The sequence below is a fragment of the Chionomys nivalis genome, chromosome 18 (assembly GCF_950005125.1).
Source record: "Chionomys nivalis chromosome 18, mChiNiv1.1, whole genome shotgun sequence".
Lineage (NCBI taxonomy): Eukaryota > Metazoa > Chordata > Mammalia > Rodentia > Cricetidae > Chionomys > Chionomys nivalis.
This window is the reverse complement of record NC_080103.1, coordinates 8,595,254-8,617,500: the sequence shown is the minus strand read 5'-3', so window position 1 is coordinate 8,617,500 and position 22,247 is coordinate 8,595,254. Positions and strand designations below refer to the sequence as shown.

General features: G+C 48.1%; 1 protein-coding gene across 1 annotated transcript in view; it reads left to right on the top strand.

Moving 5' to 3' along the window:
* Nucleotides 1-7,434, top strand: part of Riiad1 (regulatory subunit of type II PKA R-subunit domain containing 1) — a 12,356-nt gene extending 4,922 nt beyond the window's left edge. Inside the window, exons 3-5 of the mRNA XM_057793797.1 lie at nucleotides 3,951-3,997; nucleotides 4,971-5,097; nucleotides 5,787-7,434. Of these exons, the coding sequence (XP_057649780.1) occupies nucleotides 3,951-3,997; nucleotides 4,971-5,041 (118 nt within the window). The 3' untranslated portion in view covers nucleotides 5,042-5,097; nucleotides 5,787-7,434. The remainder of the gene's footprint in view (nucleotides 1-3,950; nucleotides 3,998-4,970; nucleotides 5,098-5,786) is intronic.
* The last annotated feature ends 14,813 nt before the right edge of the window (nucleotides 7,435-22,247 follow it).

Sequence of the window (22,247 nt, the reverse complement as noted above, 5' to 3'; positions counted from 1 at the left end):
TTGTGAACTCCTCCCTCATGAGGGAGGACTGTCCTGCTTGGGCTTTCTGGATTCTGTGGTTTGTGGCCACTTAGCCCCTAGGCCTCAGAAATACAGTGCACCGAATACCTGAGAAGCTGGAAGTCTGGCCACACTCAGGTTAGGTGCCCAGAAACCTCAGACTTAGGACTGGAGATGCAGCGTCCACATGTGTGTAGGCAGACACGCCTTCCCAAACTACAGCTCTAGTCTGCTGTTCCTTGTCTTGAAAAATCTTCAGTGGCTCCCAACGTTACCTTTTTAATTTTTTTTTAAACAACCTATTGTTATATGCAGACAAATGACAGCTCTCAGGCTGGATCAACTGTGCCGTACACATGACACCCTGGGTGGAGAAACTGAACTTCACCAGGACCTCAGAGCCAAGGGGCCGTTACTTATTACTACGATGACTTCACACAAAGTCTCACAACACTGGCCAGGCTCCCAGGCGGTGGCCTGAGTTATGCTGCTGGCTTCTAACGGCACAAATCCATTGCCCTTTGGTCTTTACATACATGGCATTCTTGAATCCTTGCCACTCTGTGCCCGCCTACTTCTACTCGATCTTGTCTCCACTCTGTGATTGTGTGAGTCCAGCACATATTCCCATTCCCTTTTTCACAGTGCCAGCAACCTACTGCCTCGTGCTAAGCACACGCCCCCCACCTCCCATCAGGAGTTCTTCATTTCTCCTGCACTACACACGTCCTTCCTTAGGCTGAGCAGTGGTTTTCCTGGCACTGTGAAATAGGTACAGTAGATACAACCCAGCTGCTGACCTCAGGGCAGTCACAGGACACAGTGCTGTCTGCATCTCTGGCCTGGCTGTTTCCCTGGACTAGGAACGTTCTTGTCTTAGGGTTTTCTGTTATTATGAAGAGACACTATGACCGTGGCAACTTTGGTGGCGTTTTTTATTTTGTTTTGTTTGTTTTTTGTTTTGTTTTTTGCTTTTCTCAAGACAGAGTTTCTTTCTGTAGTTTTTTGGGAGACTGTCCTGGAACTCACTCTGTAGACCAGGCTGACCTCGAACTCACAGAGATCCCCCTGCCTCTGCCTCCCAAGCGCTGGAATTAAAGGCGTGCGCCACCACCACCTGGCGACCATGGCAACTCTTTTTTTTTTTTAATATCTTTCATGGTTTATTTAACTTTATTTTATGTGCATTGGTGTGAAAGTGTCAGATCCCCTGCAACTGGATCTGCAGACAGTTGTGAGCTGCCATGTGGGTGCTGGGAATTGAACCCCGGTCCTCTGGAAGAACAGCCAGTCCTCTTAACCATGGAGCCATCTTTCCAGCCCCCATGGCAACTCTTATAAAGGAAAACGTTTAACTGGGGATGACTCACAGTTTCAGAGGTTCGGTCCATTATCATGACAGGAAGCATGACAGCGTGCAGACAGACATGGTGCTAGAGAAGCAGCTGAGAGTCCTACATCTGGATCTGCAGGCAGCAGGAAGAGACTGAGACTCACTTGGCCTTGCTTGAGCTTCTAAAACCTCAAGGCCACACCTGCTAATAGTGCCACTCCCTGTGGGCCTATGGGAGCCATTTTTATTCAAACCACCACACCATTCTTCCAAAGCACTGTTTAATAGTCTTTTAGCAACCACTTGAGGCTCCTTGGCCTTTTAGGAAACTTACCTTTTGCTTGTCAGGTCTTGCAGGCAGGCCTGTATTTTTCACTCACCCGAGCACATGCACGTGTGTGTGTGTGTGTGTGTGTGTATGTGTGTGTGTTTGTGTATGGTGTGTGTGTATGTGGTATGTATGTGTGTGGTATGTGTGTGTGTGATGTGTGTGTTTGTGTGTGTGGTATGTGCGTATGTTTGTGTGGTGTATGTGTTTGTGTGTGTGGTGTGTGTGTGTTTGTGTGTGTGTGGTGTGAGTGTGTGTGTGCGTGTATGCCCATGTACAAGCATGTGGAGGCCGAATGCTCTATGCCTCATTCACAGGGTCTCTCTGAATCTGGCGTGAGGCTGATTGATGGCTGGAGAGCTCGGGTGATCCCCTAGCTTCCAGCTCCCTCAGTGCTGGGGTTATAGACACTGGGTCAGGGCCCAGCTTTTGACTTGGGTGCTGGGGCTCTGGGTTCAGGGCCTCTTGCTTGGGCAGCAAGTGTTCTTCAGTTTCAGAGGTTTAGTTCATCTCCCTAGCCCCGATTTTTTTGTTTCTTACTTTAAAATCATTCTCATAAATTGTAGCTACGTGTAATTTACACTCAGTAATCGTCTAATTGAACTGAAGGAGGAGGGAAGCAAAATTATTGGACCTTGGACTTTGGCCGCGAGAGCACCTGGAACTGGAGGTGGCTGGTGCCACCACAGCCAGAGGCAAAGCAAACAAGGAGGGAACACTGGCCTTGGGCACCCAAGACCTGGGCCTCGCCTGTGTTTATTGTCTGTATAAACTTGGGCAAATGATTAACCTTTTTTGGTTTGTTGTTTGTTTTCAAGACAGGATATTGTGGCTGGAAGTTTTCCCTGTCCTGCTGCCCCCCCCCCCATCAGTTTGTCTCTCACTTGCTAGTTTCCGCGGCCACTAATATGTTAAATATAATGGTTTGATCAATGGCTTCACTATAAGCTAACCCATTTCTCAAAGTTTATATTTTACCATGAGACTTGTGGCTTGCTGGTAATGTTGGTACCTCTTTCTCCTTTGGTGGATCGGTGGCATCTCCTCAATTCCACCTACTCTTTCTCTGTTCGAATTTCCTGCCTGGCTTTACTCTGCTAAGCCATTGGCTGAAACAGCCAATAAAAGCAACACATATACTGAAGGTCGTCTCACATCAGGGGCTCTCAAACAGCCTTGGCTGCTCTGGAATTTGCTCTGTAGACCAGGCTGGCCTTCAGTTTACAGAGATCTGCCTGTCTCTGTCTCCTGAGTGCTGGGATTAAAGGCGTGCGTCACCATCACCCAGCTATGAGGTTTGCTTTCTTACATGGGTGATGGAGACATAATTGCCATTTTACAGGGACGTTATAAAGCAATATGGTATTAGTAGATGTTTTATGAAACCTAGAACTTTCTGGACTGTTAGACTCTTCCAGCCTCCTGGTGATATCATTTTCATGTCTGTCTGCTGTGTAGCAGAGCTAATAGCATCTAAAGTTGTTAAATAATTTTTTAAATATTTATTTATTTATTTATTTATTATGTGTAAAGCATTCCTTCCATGTGTGCCCGCAAGCCAGAAGGGGGCACCAGGTCTCATTATAGATGGCTGTGAGCCACCATGTGGTTGCTGGGAATTGAACTCAGGACCTCTGGAAGAGCAGTCAGTGCTCTTAACCACTGGGCCATCTCTCCAGCCCAGTTAAATAATTTTTTTAAAGCTTTGTTTGTTGTCTCCTGGCCTTGGGAAAGCCATGGTAAAATTCCTCAGCCCATTCCAGGGTCACGTTTCTGTCCACTCAGCATGAGTTCCTTGAGGACCTGGAAGATACTCTTTTTTGCCATGTTTGGTCCATGGTTTGTAAGTGTGTCAGGTGATAAAGCCTGCTGGCCGCTCCACAGCTCCTCTGTGGCAGGAAAATGGCCTAGATTCATTGGTGCTCGATGTTTGGCCTGGGACTCAACTTATGTAGACCAGGCTGGCCTGGGACTCAACTTATGTAGACCAGGCTGGCCTGGGACTCAACTGTGTAGACCAGGCTGGCCTGGGACTCAACTGTGTAGACCAGGCTGGCCTGGGACTCAACTGTGTAGACCAGGCTGGCCTGGGACTCAACTGTGTAGACCAGGCTGGCCTGGGACTCAACTTTGTTTTTTGTTTTTTCTTGAAGATCCTCTGATTTATTGATGACTTCTAGAATGGGCAGGCCTGTCATTAATCTGTTTCCCAAAGAGCCAGATGGGGCAGTGGCCACATCCACAGACCCCCCCTTACCTGCCTTCCTTTTATTTTTTCCTGTTTTTCAGAGAAATGTTTCTGAAAAGACCAGACAACATCCTTGAATTTGCTGCGCGTGAGTACAGAGGCACCGGGCACACACATGCCCAAGCAAGAAACAGAACTGGGGATTTAGAGTTGGGCAAGCCCAGGGCTTTCTGTGGGGCCTGTGTTCTTCTTCACTTGATGTCACCCCAACAGGAGCTGTTCTTTGAAGTCCCTTTCTTTCCCCTGACTTTTCCTCAAAATGAGGCACCGAGGCAGGACTTCTCTTGGGGAGGATTGAGTTTTGAGATTCCGAAAGAGAGCAAGGCAGCCCGCGGGGATCTTACGGTGGTGCCTGACCCAGGCTGCACATTAGGACCGCCGGGGGAGCATTTGAAAAATACTGATGCTCAGGCCCCGCCTCTAGAGATTTTTATTTAATTAGTCTGGGGCGGGGGCCCAGCAGCCAAGGTTTTTGAAGGCTCCCCAGGTGGTTTTTAATGGACGCGGCTGCCGAGATGACTTCGGGTCAAACTGTGTGGAGTGGGAGCTGGGCGGGTGTCTTGGGTGCAGTTAACCCTGGGAGCCCACAGCGCTCTAAGCTGCTCTAAGCTCGCTTTCGCTGCCACAGCAGAGCGGTGGTTCACATTCTTCCTGGCGGAAGGACCCTCTTCTGCCGTCACGCCGTGAGCCCGGCTCTCCGAGGAGAGCGTGTTCCTGGAAAAGGAACCAACTGGCAAACCGAGTGGAGATCAGAATAATACTTGGTGTTCATTTGGGTTCTAAGATGGACTCAGATCCTGAGCCCTTGGTGGGCTCCCTGAGCATCAAGTGGGCCAAAAGCCCAGACTGGGCAACCTGCATGAGCCTTGCCTGGGTTGATTTCCTGGCATTCATCAGGACAGCTGCCAGGGCCTGGCGGTGAGCGCCGCCGAGATGGTATTGTGAAGTGGGGACCACCAGTGAGTGCGGTTAGGACAAAGCCTCCGACTTGTCAGCAGAGTAAGCTGTTGCCCAGGCTTTCCCCCTCAGTAGAGATGATTTCGTTCTGATTTTTGTCCCAGACTATTTCACAGATCCAAGACTTCCCCACAAGATTCACATGCAGCTAATTAAAGACAAGAAAGGAGTCTAATTAGCAAAGCCACAACGCTCAGCTGCTGGGAGAAGCCAGAAGGAATCCAGCCTCGGGTGGGTGTCAGCCTTATTCTTGTGACAAGCAACACGGGCTTCTGGGTCTAGGTGTGAAGGAACGCAAGCGGGGGGGGGGGGGGGGGGGGGGGGGCACGACTGCGGAGCAGAGCAGTGTGGGGCGGGCCTGCCGTTTCCCTGACAGTTTAGGGGGATTAGAGGCTGGGACCCGAGGCCCTGAGTGTCTCTGTGTCAGAGCAGGATCTAGTGAGGCAGATTGAGAGGGTGGGTGTGGACCGTCCTGGGGGGTGGGGGATGGAGGGAGTCGCCTTTCCCCAGCTTCTGGTTGGGAGCAGCTTCCCTCCTCCTGCTTTCTTCCCTCCTACTTATACAACCGACAGAGCATCTCATGCTTTATTCCCGCCCCTCACAGGCAGGATAATTCCTGAAACCATTCTGAAAGCTGGAGTTATTTTTAGTAGTTTGTTTTTTCTTCCTTTTTTTTTAAAAAAAATTTTTGTTTGTTTGTTTTTGCTTACCAAGACAGGCTTTCTCTCTGTAACTTTGGAACCTGTCCTGGAACTCGCTCTGTAGACCAGGCTGGTCTTGAACTCATAGAGATCTGCCTGCTTCTGCCTCTTGAGCGCTGGGATTAAAGGCCTGTGCCACCACCGCCCAGCTGCTTTTTCTTACTGTGAGGTGGGAAAGGCCGCAATCCTAATCTAGAGTTAACCACTTCTGTCTTGCAGGGTCATCTGGAGGCCTGAGAGCCCTGTTGCCATCAGTCTGGGCCTCCAAGCTGTGTGGGCCTCTTCCTCCCACAGAGGTTTTCAGAGATGCTCATTAAATCCAGACCCGCCTGCTCGCTCTCTTACCTTTATTTGGCCAGAGGAGGAGGAAGAGGAGGGCGCCGTGGGGAGGGCGCCGTGCGTGGGGCCTACTGTTCTTGCCTTTCTCCTTTTCTCCCTGAGGGGGCCTGGGGTTGGGAGTGGCAGGGACTGTTCCCACTCCAGCCAGAAGAACAGACAGTCAGAACTCAAGAGGGGCCATGAATATTGTAAAACATACACCTGACAGGCCTCTGGGGAGGGGGAGGACTTGGTTCTTGGGAGCTCTAGGAGCAAGCTGGTCATCTATTTGATATCTGGATAAGAGGCAGCAAGACAGTTCAGGTGGTGGCATGAAGCCCTTTGCACAGTTAGCCCCCACCCCATGTCTGTGTGTGTCTCTCTGTCTCTGTGTGTGTGTGTGTTGTATACCTTTCAGGTTTATGAGCTCAGTCTTTGGCCTCTGCAGTCAGCCGGCTTCACTGTATAAAGGAGCTCATGTGAGTTTCACGTGTCAACATCACCATGGTAACAGAAACACAGGCTGAGTGTTATTTGTATTCCCTTGCTCCTAGCTGTCCTCACTTGCATTGGTTACAAAGGGCGACGGAACAGGAAGACCCAGAAACCACTTAAGTTATGAACTGGAACTTTCAGGAGGTTGATTCGTTTTTGTTTTAAGTAGGGTCCCACTCTGTAGCCTAGGCTGTCCTCGAATTTTCCATGATTCTCCTGCCTCAGCCATGGCTCTGAAGGTGCTGGGTCTGTGGGCGTTTGCTGCTCGCTGCCCTGGCTTTAGAGGCGTTCCTTCTGTGCTTCAGAATTAGACTTCAGAGTCTCTCTGGCATGGGCAGAGCTGTCCTTGCTTAGGAAGTACAAAAAAGGGGCCTGGGGAGAAAGCAAAATGCTTGCTTTATAAGGTGGAGGAACTGAGTTCAAGCCCCAGAGCCCACATTAAACAAAAAGTTCAGGTGTGGTGGTGTGTGTGTGATTTCAGAACTGGGGAAGCAGAGGCTGTGGGTTCCTGGGTGAGCCAGCCTGGCCCCATAGATGGGTCCCAGACCAATGAAAGACCCTGTTTCAAAAACAAAAACAAAGTGAGATAAATAACAGTGGGCAGTGGCTCAAGAACCACACCGGAAGCTGTCCTCTGGTCCTCACGTGTGTCACGTGTGCCGTCTGGTGTGGCGGCTCGCACCGGAAGCTGTCCTCTGGTCCTCACGTGTGTCACGTGTGCCGTCTGGTGTGGCGGCTCGCACAGGAAGCTGTCCTCTGGTCCTCACATGTGTCACGTGTGCCGTCTGGTGTGGCGGCTCGCCTCTATAATCTCGGCACTCAAAATGATGGAGCATGATAATTGGTATGAATTCCAGGCCAGCGCAGACTATCACATGTGATCCCATCTCAAACAAACAAACAAAACTGGTTACAAGCACATACTGCTCGTCCCGAGACCTGAGTTTAATTCCCAGCTCCTTTATCCAGCATCTTACAACTGTCTGTAAGCCCAGCGTCAGGGCAGTGTGACACCTCTCATCTCTGTGTGCACTTCCATTCATGTGCACATACCCCTTCCCCCCACATAACAAAATAATAAAAATAAATCTTAAAGACAAAGCAAACGTTGGTCAGAAAACATACATATTAGATGTTCCTGGGTCCATTCCCGTGAGAAGAAAGTGGAAAGATGGGGGAGCATGGTGATCTTGATGTCCTTGAATGCCTGCTATAATGCTGGCTCAGTCTTGGGGGGGATCCCTGATAGAAATGAGGACAATGTCTCTTTTGTTGTTTTTTATTTAATACGTTTTTAAAGTTTTATTTTTATTTTATGTGGATAAGTGTTTTGCCTGCATGTATGCCTGTGTATCACATGTGTGCCTGATACTTGAGTATTCCAGAAGAAGGGGTCAGATCCCCTGGAACTGGAGTTACAAACATTGGGAGCTGCCATGTGGGTGCTGGGAATTGAACCCAGGTCCTCTGGAAGAGCAGCTGCTGCTCTTAACCACCCTGTTTTATGTGACTTTTAAGTTGTCATACAAAGAAATAGGTTTCACCATGATATTTATATACATGTATATATAACATGTATGTGCTAGTCAGGGGTCTCTAGAGGAGCAGAACAGATAGAATGAATTCATCTCTATACATTAAAAGGAGATTTTTTGTTTTGTTTTGTTTTGTTTTTCAAGACAGGGTTTCTCTGTAGTTTTGGAGCCTGTCCTGGAACTAGCTCTTGTAGACCAGGCTGGTCTCGAACTCACAGAGATCCGCCTGCCTCTGCCTCCCGAGTGCTAAAAGGAGATTTCTTACAGAGGCGTACAGGCTGTGGGCTGGTGGTCCAACAGTGCTGTCTACTTGGAATCCTGAAGGACTAGGTTCTAACTCTAGCAAAGGAACGCCTCAGCAGTCGGGTAGATGAAGTCACCGAGTGGGCGAGAACAAGCAGGCACAAAGCAAAAGCTTCCTTCTTCCATGACCTTTTATGTGGGTGCCAGCAGAAGGTGTGATCCAGATTCAGGGTGGGCTCTTCCACCATCAGGAAAATCCCTCATGGGGTGCCCAGCTGCTTGGAATTAGTTGATCCCTGGCAGAGTCAAGTCCACAACTGAGATCAGCCAGCACAGCATACAGCATGTCGTTAGATTTCCTTCCTGTCCTGTTGCCCACCAGCCCCTGTCCTCACATCCCTCTTCAAGTGTATACACTTCAACTGCATTTCAAAGCCTTCCAAGGAAAACAGGAGTTCAGCCAGATGGTGTGCTAGTCCTTGGGACAAGAGGTTCTCCTGCTCTAAGGCTCTTTGTGGCCTGGGGAAATGATAGTCTTTACCTACAAAAGTTTACTTGAACACCTCTTTTTGTTTGTTTGGTTGGGTTTTTTTTTTCTTGTTTTTGTTTTTTTGAGACAGTGTTTCTTTCTTTAGCCCCGATTGTCCTGGAATTCACTGTGTAGACCAGGCAGACCTTGAATTTGAATTCAGAGATCCACCTGCTTCTCTAGTGCTGGGGATTAAAGGTGTACACCATTTCTGCCTGGCTGAACATCTCAGTCTTCAGTCTGAAAACTCCAGCAGGGTGGGAACCAGGTCTGGCTCTCAGCAAGGACTGAGAAAGAACAGGCGTTTACCATGTGGAGAGACTAAACGTGACGTGGCTGGATGAGCCCTCACGGTTCAACATCGGCAATTGTAAAGGCAGGCACATCTGCCTACGGCAGAAGTAGGCAGGCGGTATAGGAGGAAGGAGAGGCCTCGTGGAAACTGGCAGGGGAAGGGCAAGAGTTCTCCAGGCAGATTTGTAGAGCAGTGGGAAATCAAGTACCATTGCTCCCATTCTGCTGAACATGAGGCGGGGACAGAGCCTGCTTATCACCTGCTCACGTTTCTAGCCACCACCTGGAACTCACTCTGTAGACCAGCTGGCCTCGAACTCAGAAATTAGATTCCTTTTATCTCTGAGTGCTGGGATTAAAGGTGTGTAGCTACCACAACTGGCCTGCACCTTTTTTGTTTTGTTTTGTTTTTTGAGACAGGGTTTCATGTAGCCCAGGCTGGCCTCACATTTGCTATGCTGGCTAGGTTGACCTCAGACTCCCGCTCTTTCTATCTCTACCTTCTTTTGTTAGGATTACAGGTATGTGCCACTACTCTCAGCTCAGATTATAAAGCTCGCTGACACCTGCAGATTTGTAGCTAGCAAAGCCTCAAGTATTTGATCATAAGGGATAGAGGCCAATAGACATTACCATTGTCTATTGACAGGACACGATTGACATTGTCACTGCCATGACATATCCTGATTTCCCAGCCTCCCTTGCAGCTAGGATCAGCCCATGTGCCTGTGGGATGCTGAGAGGTTCTTGGAAAGCTCTTGTGGGGCTGGTACAGTAGATGCAGCACTTGCTTTTCTTTCTGACTTGGGCCTGGATGTAATGCTTGGAGCTAAGCAGGCATCATAAGAACATATGAAATAACAAGGGTCAGAGTAAAGGAAGGAAAAAATCAGAAGACCCCAGGCCTTGGTGACATCTTGGTAGGGAAGGGAGCAGTGGGAAGAGATGCTGGAGAGAAGAGAAACCACAAAAGGCAAAAGCCTTTACTACAAGGCAAAGGTTGGATGCTTATCTTTGAGATGGAGAGCTAGCAAAGAATTTTAGATTGTAAGACCCCGGAGAGAGATGCTGCATTTACGTGGTATAGAATACAAAATGAGGGGAACGAGGACAAGACCTGTGGGGAAGGAGACAGGAGCCACGGTGGCAGCCAGTTCTTCCTCAGTCTACAGAGTACCCACGGAGAATGTGCTTCGTTTCACCCCTAGAAAGTCTGTCTACAATGGCTTCAATGCGGGAGATTATTGTCCCCAGTTTGGCCTTCCTAGCTCTCCACCCCACCAGCCGCAGCTGTCACCAAGGCCCCCTGGACTCCAGTGCATTTCTGCATTTCTGGCAAGGTGGACAGAACCAGATTCAGGGTCATGTGACCCTCCAGGGATTTAACAGAGACCAGATAAGGGGGCAAAAGAGGTAGGGAGCCCCTGTACTCTGTGACCCATTGTCTAAGGAAGAGCTGCAGGATCTGGGAGAGGAAACTTTAATAGCCATTTGGTCTTCGGTGCAGAGGATCAAACCCATGGCCTTGAGTGTGCTAGCCAGGAACCCACCACCGAGTCCATCTTAAGAACCCTCATCTGAGGGCTGGAGAGATGGCTCAGTGGTTAAGAGCACTGGCTGCTCTTCCAGAGGTCCCAAGTTCAATTCCCAGCAACCACATGGTGGCTCACAACCATCTGTAATGAGATCTGGTGCCCTCTTCTGGCATGTGGGCATACATGGAGGCAGAATGTTGTGTACATAATAAATAAATAAATAAATCTTAAAAAAAGAATCCTCATCTGAACATGCCAATCTCTTGTCTAAGGCCTCTTTTTGAAAAATTATTTTAAATTATGAAGAGGCCAGAGGCATCAAATCCCCTGGAACTGGAGTTACAAGTGGCTGTGAGTCAGCTGATGTGGGTGTTGATACAGAAGCTGGGTCCTCTGGAAGAGCGACGAGTGCTTTTAACAACTGGGCCATCTCTCTGTCTCCTGCCCAAGACCTTATTAGTGTCCCATGAACTTAAATGGCTGGCCGGGGCCACAAAACTCCCAAAACCTTGTCCCTGTGTACCTTGCAGACATCAGTCTTCCCGTTTCTTCCCACCCTGCAGCAGCTACCCTCATCTGCTCATTCCGCAAGCGCGCCATTGCGCCACGTGGGAGTTTGGAACTCTGCCCACTTCTCTTCCCCAGGCCTGGGGGCAGATAAAGCCCACTGAGGGCAGCTTCCGCACGCAAGGCTTGCTTTTTCACACAGCTGTCTGGAGGCCGCAGTTCGGGCTGGTACTGGTTCAGGACCGGCGTCGCTGGAGTTTCCAGGACTGCAGGGGCAGAAGTGGAGCGATGAATGAACTGCTAACATTTTCCTTTTCTGGAAAGCAATGTGAGCCCAATACACCCTCTGCCCTGGCTTGGTTTCACAGATATCTCCACGTTCAGAATGCTACAGATGTTAGGAAGCTTTAATTTGAGTATTTAGGCAGCAACAAAGCCCTAGATTGTTGCTTGTCAGATTTGGATGGCCCTTTCCTTGAAATTCAATTAAAGTAGTCTCCCTCAGATATTTTTAAATAATTAAAAAATCTACATATCACTTGGGAGGTGAAGGTATGAGGATTAGGTGTTCAAGGTTCAAGGTCCTTTTCAGATATATACAGAGGCCGGTCTGTATGAGACCAGTCTCAATCCAGACCAGGGGGCCACAAAGGGGGCTCAGTGACTGGTAGGTCTTGCTCTTCTTGCGGAGTACCCAAGTTCTGTTCCCAGCACCTACATGGTGGCTCACAAACCCTCTGTAACTCCAGTTCCAGGGGATCTGGTGCCCTTTTCTGGCCTCCTCAGGCACTGCACACATGGTATCTTAGCGTTTCTAGTGCTGTGAAGAGACACAGTGACCACGGCGATGCTTATAAAGAAAGACATTTAATTGGGCCTGGCTTACAGTTTCAGAGGTTTAGTTCGTGATTGTCAGGGTGGGAAGCATGGCAGTGGGCAGGCAGACATAATGCTGGAGAGGGAGCTGAGAGTTCCAGATCCAGATCCAAAGGCAGGAGGAAGAACGCAACACTGGGCATGGCTTGAGCTTCTGAAACCTCAAGCTCACCCTCCATGACACACTTCCTCCAACAAGGCCACACCTCCTGCTGGTGCCGCTCCCTGTGGACCTATGGGGGCCACTGTCATTCAAACCACCACACATGGGGTGTCCATACATGCAAGCAAAACACACACATAAATGTTCAGAAACAAAAGCATCTCACTCAGCACTCATCACACCGCCTGCTGTATTTCCTTCACAGTGCTTCTCACCGCTGTTATTCGATTATTAATGTCTGTGATGCAAACCTGTGGGTTCCAGTGATGGCAGCCCTGCGGCGGCTGCTCAGCCCTCCATGGCCAGCCTCTCAACAGTGTCAGACACATCTTACAGATGGAAGACTGGGCTACAGGGTGCATCTTAGTCTACACAGTGGCGCAAACACAGATGAGTCCCAGGACTAGGAGGAGGAGACGGGGCTTGTGATTGGAATGGAGGTTAGATGTAAGGGAAAGTGTGTATTTTTTTTTTTTTTTAAGTTTTTCGAGACAGGGTTTCTCTGTGGTTTTGGAGCCTGTCCTGGAACTAGCTCTTGTAGACCAGGCTGGTCTCGAACTCACAGAGATCCGCCTGCCTCTGCCTCCCAAGTGCTGGGATTAAAGGCGTGCGCCACCACCGCCCGGCTTTAAATGTGTAGTCCAGACTGGCCTCGAACTCCAGATCCACCTGCCTCTGCCTCCTTCAGTAAATCCTACCGGTGAGACTTCCAGGGTTTCTTACTTGGAGAAGCAATGATTGATTCATAAATACAAAAGGGAGGCAATGGGCATCGATCAGAATGGAGGGATGAACTCAGCTCAGGTTTGCATGGATTTGTGGTTGGGTCCTGGGAGGAATTAATATGAAGAGCATCAGTGGGGGAGGCAGAAGTCAACAGTGGGCTCGGCAGCCCCTGCAGGATGAGGGTGTGTGGAGAGGGTGCCACACGGCCCGTGTGGGTGACTTTCTGGAGACATCTCTCCCTTTTGACCCTCAAGCCAACATGAGATTAAGATGTGTTAAAACCCAGCTACGTGAACTGAGGGTTGGGCTGCACACCTGCACTCCCTGGACCAGAGTGGAGGCAGGATTTAGGTTATTTTAGTTCACTTCCTGTTGCTGTGATAAAACATTCTGATCAAAGGCAGCGTGGGGAGCAGAGGGGCTGCTTAGCTTACACGACCCAATCACAGTCTGTCACCAAGGGGAGTCAGGGTGGGAGCTCACGGCAGAGGCCACGGAGGGAAGCTCAGCCTGCTTTCTTCTACAACCCAGGACCCCCAGCTCAGGCCTGGCACCATCCACAGAGAGCTGGACCCTCTCATATCCATCTTCAACCAAGAAAAGCACCACAGCCTTACCTGAAGGGCGTCTGGTGGGGCATTTTCTCTTCCCACACGCCTCTAGTGTCAGCGGATGTAAAACTAGTCAGGATAAGGAGTCTCTGCCAAGACCGCCAGCATTTAGAGCAGGCTCTTGGAACGGGAAACTTGGATCTTCTAGAGGCTTGCTATTTTCATCTCCCCTGCTCTATTTTACTTTTAGGTTTACAGAATTAGGAGCTTCTGAAAGTGCTGTTAAGACCGGATCTGATAGGAACAAACAGAGAGCTGTTTCGGGGCCCAGGCTGTTTCGGGGCCCAGGCATCCCAGCTCTGTCACCTAGTGACCTAAAGAGATTTCTGTGCTGGGGGTCTCATCCACCCAAGTTGGCCATAGCTCTCACTTGGATTTGCAGCAAGAAGTACTTCCTCAGGGACGATTTTCCCCTAAGTCTATTTGTCATCCCTGTGAAGATGCATTTACCGAGGACCAGGACTCATTGTATATGCCTGATGCAGTCTAGCGTACACTCTTCCCTCAAGGAACTCACAGCTGTTCTCTCTGGGTGGAAGACGGGCAGCAGCTAGAAACCAGGGCATCCTGTCTTCACGCTCTGGTTTCTACTGCCCTCTTGTGGGCATTGCTATGAAACCAGGAGAATTCCATTGTAGAATGAAGTCTAGCAGACAAGGAATCAGGTAGGAGTGGGGAATAAAAATACTTTATCATATTTCTTTCTAAAATTTGTTTTTGAGACAGGGTTTCTCTGTGTAGTTCTGGCTGTCCTGGAACTTCTTATGTGCACCATTAGTGACGCACGCCTTTAATCCCAGCACTAGGGAGGCAGGGGCAGGTGGATCTCTGTGAGTTTGAGTCCAGCCTGATCTACAGAGCAAGTTCTAGGACAGCCAAGACTACACAAAGAAACCCTGTGGGACTGGAATTACAGATGGCTGTGAGGCATGGTGTGGTTGCTGGGCACTGAACCCAGCTCTTCTGTGAGAGCAGCAAGTGTTTTTAAATCCCTGAGCCATCTCTCCAGTTCTCCATTTTCAGATTTCTGAAGTAGAACATTTCCTAGAAAATAGCAGAATCCAGCGTTTTGCTTGTTGGCAGTGCTGCCTCAGTGAGCACCTACATACTCCCTGCTCCTCCTCCTTCCCCTAAAAAAAAAGATTTGTTCTGATTTTATGGATATGAGTGTTTTGCATGTATGTGTGTATGTTCACCGTGTGTGTGCCTGGTACCTGCGGAGGCCAGAAAGAGGGCATGGGATCTCTCAGAATTATGAGTTATAGACAGTTGTGAACTGTCATGTGGGTTCTGGGAATTGAACCTGGTTTCTCTGCAAGAGCAGCAAGTGCTTTTCACCAATGAGATCTCCAGCCCCAAGGCTGAAGAGCGTCCCTGCAGGGCGGTTCCCCTTCATTCATTTCTCAAGCACCAGGTTTACCGCTTAACCCTGCAGCAAAGTCCTGGGCACACCTTTCCTCAAGGAACTCAGTCTAGTGAGTGGAGACGGAGAAGGACAGTTTCAAAACGAAACACAACAGTCACAGTGTTCTGCCGGCTGTACCAAGAGAGGTTTGGGTGTGCACCATGGTGAGCATTTTCCCTTCGCTGGCGACTCTGAGCTAATGAGGGTGAGATGTCTGATGGAGGAATTCCATCCTGTTTAGAAGCTCTGGAGTAAAAACAAACAAGCAAGACTGGGTAGTGGTGACGCACGCCTTTAATCCCAGCACTTGGGAGGCAGTCAGGCGGATCTCAGTGATTTCAGTGAGTTCGAGGCCACCCTGGTCTCTACTACTATTACACAAAGAAACCCTGTCTCGAAAAAACAAAACACCCAAACAACAACAACAAAAAACAGTAACAACAAAACATCCCAAACATCTGAAGTAGAGGCCTGGTGTCCTTTTAGAACCTACCCCCAGTACTAACTCCAAGTGCTGCTGAACCTTTGGTGCCTGACTGTTCCTGGCTGGGCCCTTTCCAGGACTGCCCAGCACCCACATGGGGACTCACAACCACCTGAAACTCCAGTTCCAGGGAATCTGATGCCCTCTCCTCGACTGGGTAGGTATGCATGTGGTACACAGAAAGGCATGTAGGCCAAACGCCCATAGACATAAAATAATCTTAAAAAATAGAGTGCTGGGCAGTGGTGGTGCACACCTTTAATCCCAGGCAGAGACAGGCAGATCTCTGTGAGTTCGAGGCCAGCCTGGTCTACAAAGCGAGTTCCAGGACAGGCAAGAATATACACAGAGAAAAACAAAAACAAAAAAGTGCTGGGGGGACAGATTTAAAATGGAATTTTAAAAGCAGAATCACCTGTAGATCCCACAGCCTGGGAAGCAGAACTGGTGAGTGCCAATGCTCTGTTGTAATATGAGCAGTGGGGCTGCGTCCCCGGCACCCAGCCGCCCGCATGGCTAGCTTATGCCCCGAAATAATTACACGGAAACTGTATTCTTTTAATTGGTATAGATTTTAAGGTCAATTTTGTTATATGTATACATATTTCTGATCTTGATTAAGGTATTGTGATTGTGTAGTTCATTTAAAAATGTAATGTATAATTAGGAAATATAGGTTGCTAATGGATAATCATAAATAATAGTCAAGCTTGTAGTCATGTTAGTTAGATTTTCTAGATGTGCATAGATATATTTCAGATAGGCATTCTTCATATCTTTCAAAGGCTACAGAATATGGCATTTAAGTGTTTTAATAATTTAGGGCTTTTTGTGAAAATGAGACACATCTGCTCCTGACAGCACCAATCTACTTCAAGAGGAAGACGGGCATCAAAGAGGCTCCTTATGGAGTTTGATAGACATTTGGGCAAGAAACTGCTCTTGCCTGGACTGTTGCATAAACTGGACACAGAAAACCCTCAGAGAGAGGACTACTGAACTTGCCTAAAGGTGAGATGGTCTTTCGGGGTTCCTGATTCATAAAAGAGTCTGAGAGACATTCTGCAGGACACAGCAGAAAGTGACTAAACTGTCTTTGGAATTTCCTGCTTCATGAAAATGTCTGCTGGATACTATGGGCCTGTAGGCCAAAGATGGATGCCCCAACGGTACAAAAGAACTTTGGGTGACTGTCCAGGCAGCAAGATGTCTCTGTCATTTCTAGAGTTTGAAGTTTCTTATTTCTTGTTTACTTAGGTAATATTGTATCCTTCTGGAGTCTTTGATGGAGTTAAAGAATGGTTAGTTATAGTTTTCCTTAGTTATGATAAAAGATAAAATAGATATAAATATTATAACTGTAATTCTTGCTTGATAACTGTTTTGCTATATGTAATCTTACTATGTTAAAATAAAAGCCTTTTTTTGTTTAAACAGAAAAAGGGGAAATGATGGAGGAAGGTCATTGGTTAAATAATAAAGAAACTGCCTAGGCCCATTTATAGGCCAGCCCTTAGGTGGGTGGAGTAAACAGACAGGATGCTGGGAGAAAGAAGCCAAGTAAGAGAGTCGCCATGATTCTCCCACTCCAGACAGACGCAGGTTAAGATCTTTCCTGGTAAGACAGCTCGTGGTACTACACAGAATATTAGAAATGGGTTAGATCAATATGTAAGAGCTAGCCAATAAGAGGCTGGAACTAATGGGCCAGGCAATGATTAAAAGAATACAGTTTCCGTGTAATTATTTTGGGGCATAAGCCATGCGGGCGGCCGGGTGCCGGGACGCAGCCCTGCCGCTTTTATTACAACACCAATGCCATTTTATTTTGATTGTGGTAGCTTTCACTGTGCTGAGTGGTGATGGGGGCCTGGGAAAGGGGATGCTCCTGGCAAGAAATAGGCTTGAGAAATTAATGGATCGGGTTTCATAAAGGATGTGGCTAGAGGTAATCAATACACTGGAGAAAGACAATAAAAGCAAAGGGTGATTGATCACCAATTAAAAGCTAAGTGTTTGAAGCCCTCAAGTTACAAAGGCAAACCTGTAAGACAGGGCTCTATGTGGAACTCTCTCTCCAGCCTTACAAAGGTGCTCAGATCTCCTGCATATACAGGACACAAAGCACTGATCCTGAAGCCCAGACTTGATAATGCTTCCCATCAAATTCCCTCTCATCCTTTGGGCCTGCAAAAGTGTTCTTGTTAATGGTACCACTGCTCCCTGGAAAGACAGTTCTTTCTTCTTTCTCCCCGTTTTTGTGTGGGAATATACATGTGTGTGGATGCACATGTGTGCATGTGTGCACAGAGGCCAGAGGGCAACATCATTGTCTTCTGTAATCGCTTCTCCACCCTGCGCGCCTGGCTTTTGTTTTGTTTTGTTTTTTTTTTTTGGTTTTTCAAGACAGGGTTTCTCTGTGGTTTTGGAGCCTGTCCTGGAACTAGCTCTTGTAGACCAGGCTGGTCTCAAACTCACAGAGATCCGCCTGCCTCTGCCTCCCGAGTGCTGGGATTAAAGGCGTGCTCCACCACCGCCCGCTGCGCGCCTGGCTTTTGACCTGGCCCTCACACATGCACTGATTTTATCGACTGAGCTGCCTCCCCAACCCCTCACATGCTCCTTTTAAAATTTATCCCAAGTTGAACACCCGAACTAGATACTGGGGATCCCCATGGAGAGAACTGACTTCTAAAAGCTTAAAAGCTGCTCTTGACATTTGCAAATGTGGCACTTTGAGTGCTGTCTCACACAGAGGACAAATAAATGTAATAAAAAAAATCAAAAAAGCAAACCCCAAATAAACAAAACCCAGTTATGAGCCCCCTAAGAGAAAAAAGGACCTTGCCAGGCTGGGTATGGTGGCACATGCCTTTAATCTCAGCACTTGGTAGGCAGAGGCAAGCAGATCTCTGCGAGTTCCAGTCAGTCTGGTCTACAGAATGAGTTCCAGGACAGCCAGGGCTACACAAAGAGATTCTGTCCCCCAAAACTGAGAGATAGATAGATAGATAGATAGATAGATAGATAGATAGATAGATAGATAGATAGATAGATAGAGATAAGATAGAAATAGAGAAATATTAGATATAGATATGTAGGTAGGTAGGTAGGTAGATAGATAGAAAGATATAGAGAAATAGATACTGATTGAACGCCTCACCTTAGGGAAACCAGAGAGCTTAGCCAGTCAGCATTGTACCATGTGCAGGCTGGGGATGGAAAGAGGAGAGTTGGGTGTGGAAGCCGAGGACACAGGACTGAGGACAGCAGGGTTATACCATCTGTAATTAGTGAGTCAGCAAGTAGCCTTCCTCCACGGTTTCTGCTTGAGTTACTCTCCGACCTCCCTCAATGATAGACTGTTCGCTGCATAAGCCATTTCCTCCCGGACGTTGCCTTTGGTCAGCAACAGGGAGGGAACTAGAAGAGCATGCCAGAGAACATCACCAAATGGTTATACTCCCTTAGGGAACCCCTAAGACATCTTTTAAAAGTATATTTTATTCTTATGTGCATTGCTATGATGCCCACATGTACGTCAGTGTAAAGGTGCCAGATTCACTAGAATTGGAGTTGGCAGACAGTTGTGAGCTGCCATGTGGGTGCTGGGAATTGAACCCTAGTCCTCCAGAAGAGTAGCCAGTGCTCTTAACCGCTGAGTGTTCTCTCCAGCCCCCAAAAGACATCTTTACTGGTGTGATAAATGTCTCTCCATTTAGGTTTTGAGACCTCTGACCAACATCCTATAGTTTTCCTTTGTGTGTGTACATGTGCATGTGGGTACATGTTCATGTGTGTGTGTACACGCAGAACCACAGGTCAGTGTGGTTCTTTGCCTCATTCATTCTCTACCTTATTTTTTCATCAGGGTTTCTGACCGAATCTATAATTCACCTGTCAGCGAGACTGGTTGGCCAGTAACCCTGGGAACCTACAGGTTTGCATTTAGATAGTTTTCCCATACAGCCCAGAAACACCTGCCCAGAGAATGGTGCTGCCCAGACAGGGCTAGGCCCTCCTGCATCCACTAGCAACCAAGACAAAGCCCACAGGCCAAGCTGACCCAACAATCCCTCAACCGAGATCCCCTTCTCAGAAGACTCTAGGCTGTGTTGACAATTAAAGCTAATAGTACATATGCCCACATTTACTTGTTTAGTTATTGAGCAGGGTTTCTCTGTGCAGCCCTGGAACTCACTTTGTAGACCAGGCTGGCCTCAAACTTGGAGACCCACCTGATATTCGCCTGCCTCTGCCTATTGAGTGCCAGGATCAAAGGCATACGACAACATGCTCAGTTCTTTCTTTTTTGGAGACAGAGCCTCAGTATGTAGCTCAGGCTATTCTCAAACTTCCAACCCTCTTGCCCTAGTCTCCTGACTATTAAGCTTACAGGCATCCACTGCAGCTAGCCCACTTCCCTGCCTCTTCCACCATGTACCGCCACAGAAGTCCTACCATTCCCATGACACTTAATGTGAGTGCTGGCTTTCCCCACGCTTCCCAGAGCCGTCTCATAGAAAATAACACCAAGTGGGACCCGTCTGCCATCTGGAGACCCTGGAAAGACAGTGTAATTCAGGGAGGCTGAAGGCTTCGGCTCAGGAGAGCTGACGGTGTAGCTCTCACTTCAACAGACACACAGGGAAGCCTTGGCTCAAGCAGGTGGGAAGACAAATGGAAAACATTTCTTTTCCCGCCGGCTTTATTAAGGTCAGCTTTTCCACCAGCGGGTAGAAGGTGGAGTGGTTTACTTTGCTCCTCCCAAACTGGCTTTACTGTTTCTGCTTCAGAATTTCAGAAATTCTGTGGCAAGGTCACTTGAAGACACGTTTTAAAAGTTTTGGGCAATTTTATACACGGATACCATGAATTGTGATCGTATTTAATCCCCCTCACCATTTTGTCTCTTTCCACTACTGACCCCTATTTCCCCCAACTAATCATGTCTACTTTCATGTCTTTTATTTTTTTTATATTTATTGTGTATACAATATTATTTCTGCGTGTATGCCTGCAGGCCAGAAGAGGGCACCAGACCTCATTGCAGATGGTTGTGAGCCACCATGTGGTTGCTGGGAATTGAACTCAGGACCTTTGCAAGAGCAGGCAATGCTCTTAACCGCTGAGCCATCTCTCCAGCCCTCATGTCTTTTATTTTATTTTTTATTTTATTCTTTCTTTCTTTCTTTATTATGTATACAATATTCTGTCTGTGTGTATGCCCAAAGGCCAGAAGAGGGCGCCAGACCTCTTTACAGATGGTTGTGAGCCACCATGTGGTTGCTGGGAATTGAACTCAGGACCTTTGGAAGAGCAGGCAATGCTCTTAACCACTGAGCCATCTCTCCAGCCCCTATTTTTTATTTTTTTTAATTCTTTTTTAATTAATATTTCCATCTGCTCCCCGTTTCCCATTTCCCTCCCCCATGTCTTTTATTTTTAAGAAAATAAGGATGCAGTGTTTTGCTTACATGTATGTATGGGCATCATATGCATGCCTTGTGTGACCAGAGACAGAAGAGGGCATCGGATCCCCTGAAGCTGGAGCTATGGGTGGTTGTGAGCTGCCATGTGGGTGCTGGGAACTGAACCTGGGTCCTCTGCAAGAACAGTGCTCTAATCAGTAAGCCACCTCTCCAGCCCCGTCTTTTAAAAAATGCTGACAGGTATAGGTGCCTACCATGCGCCCGCAGTGCCCAGAAGACCAAAGGGCAGTGCAGGAGCAGCACTCTCAGCTGCTGAGCCACCTCTCCAGCCCCTCATGCTTTCTTGCTGTTTTAAGACATGGTCTGACTGTACAGCCCTGGCCGACCGGCAACTGCTTCTGTAGACCAAGCTGGCCCCAAAGTCAGCAAGATCTCCTGCCTCTGCCTCGAGTGCTGGGGTTAAAGGTGTGTGCAGGTTTTGTGCAGGTAACAGGAGTCACTGCAATTCACTACAGCTATGCCATGTCTGTAGTTTCTAGCACTCCTCCCGCCCTGCTCCCAGTCTTACAATCATCTTGTCTTATTCCTTGATATTCCCTAGTCTTAAACGAAGTGATAGGAATACCCCATTCAGGGACGAGCATTCAACAGTCATTTCACACTTAAAAAAAATTTTTTTTGGTGTCTGATTTTTTAACATGATTTGTTCATTTTTATGTGCATTGGTGTTTTGCCTATGTGCATGTCTGTGTGAGGGTGTCAGATATCCTGGAGCTGGAGTTAGATCGTTGTGAGCCACCATGTGGTTGCTGGGTATTGAACTCAGGACCTCTGGAAGAGCAGCCAGGGCTCTTACCCGCAGAGCCATCTCTCCAGCCCCTTCACAATTATGTTTAAGTCCTTAAACTCGTGCTGCTCTCACCTTTGGCCAGGCAAACTTTTTGTCGTGGGCAAAGGTTAATGCAAAGACTAGTGACTGAAAATAAGTGCTTTTAAAAAAACGTGTGTGGGGTTGGGCGGTGGCACACGCCTTTAATCCCAGCACTGAAGAGACAGAGGCAGAGGCTGGCAGATCTCTGTGAGTTCAAGGCCAGCCTGGTCTAGACAATGAGTTCTAAGACAGTTCTACACAGAGAAACCCTGTCCTGTCCGGTCCAAACCAAACCAAACCATGTATGGGGCTGGTCGGAGGTAGCACATGGCATTAATTGTGCACTTGGGAGGCAGAGGCGGGTGGGCTCTATTATTGAGCTTATCCTTGGTCTGGAAGTCAGGACTTCTTTATGAAATGTCAGGAGCTGGTTAAGAGATTTATACAGAAGTTCTTTCTTCTTTTAAGCTTCTCTAATCCAACTCCACTTTCCCCACCAACCATCCTTAGGCCTGATTCAGATCTTCGTGAAATCCGCTGCCTCACTCACACGGAGCAACCAGCAGTCTGCTCAGGGTAACCACAGACACAGTGACCACACTTTCCTCCATGGCGCAGGACACCTTACCTAGATATCCTGCTCACACCAACTCACG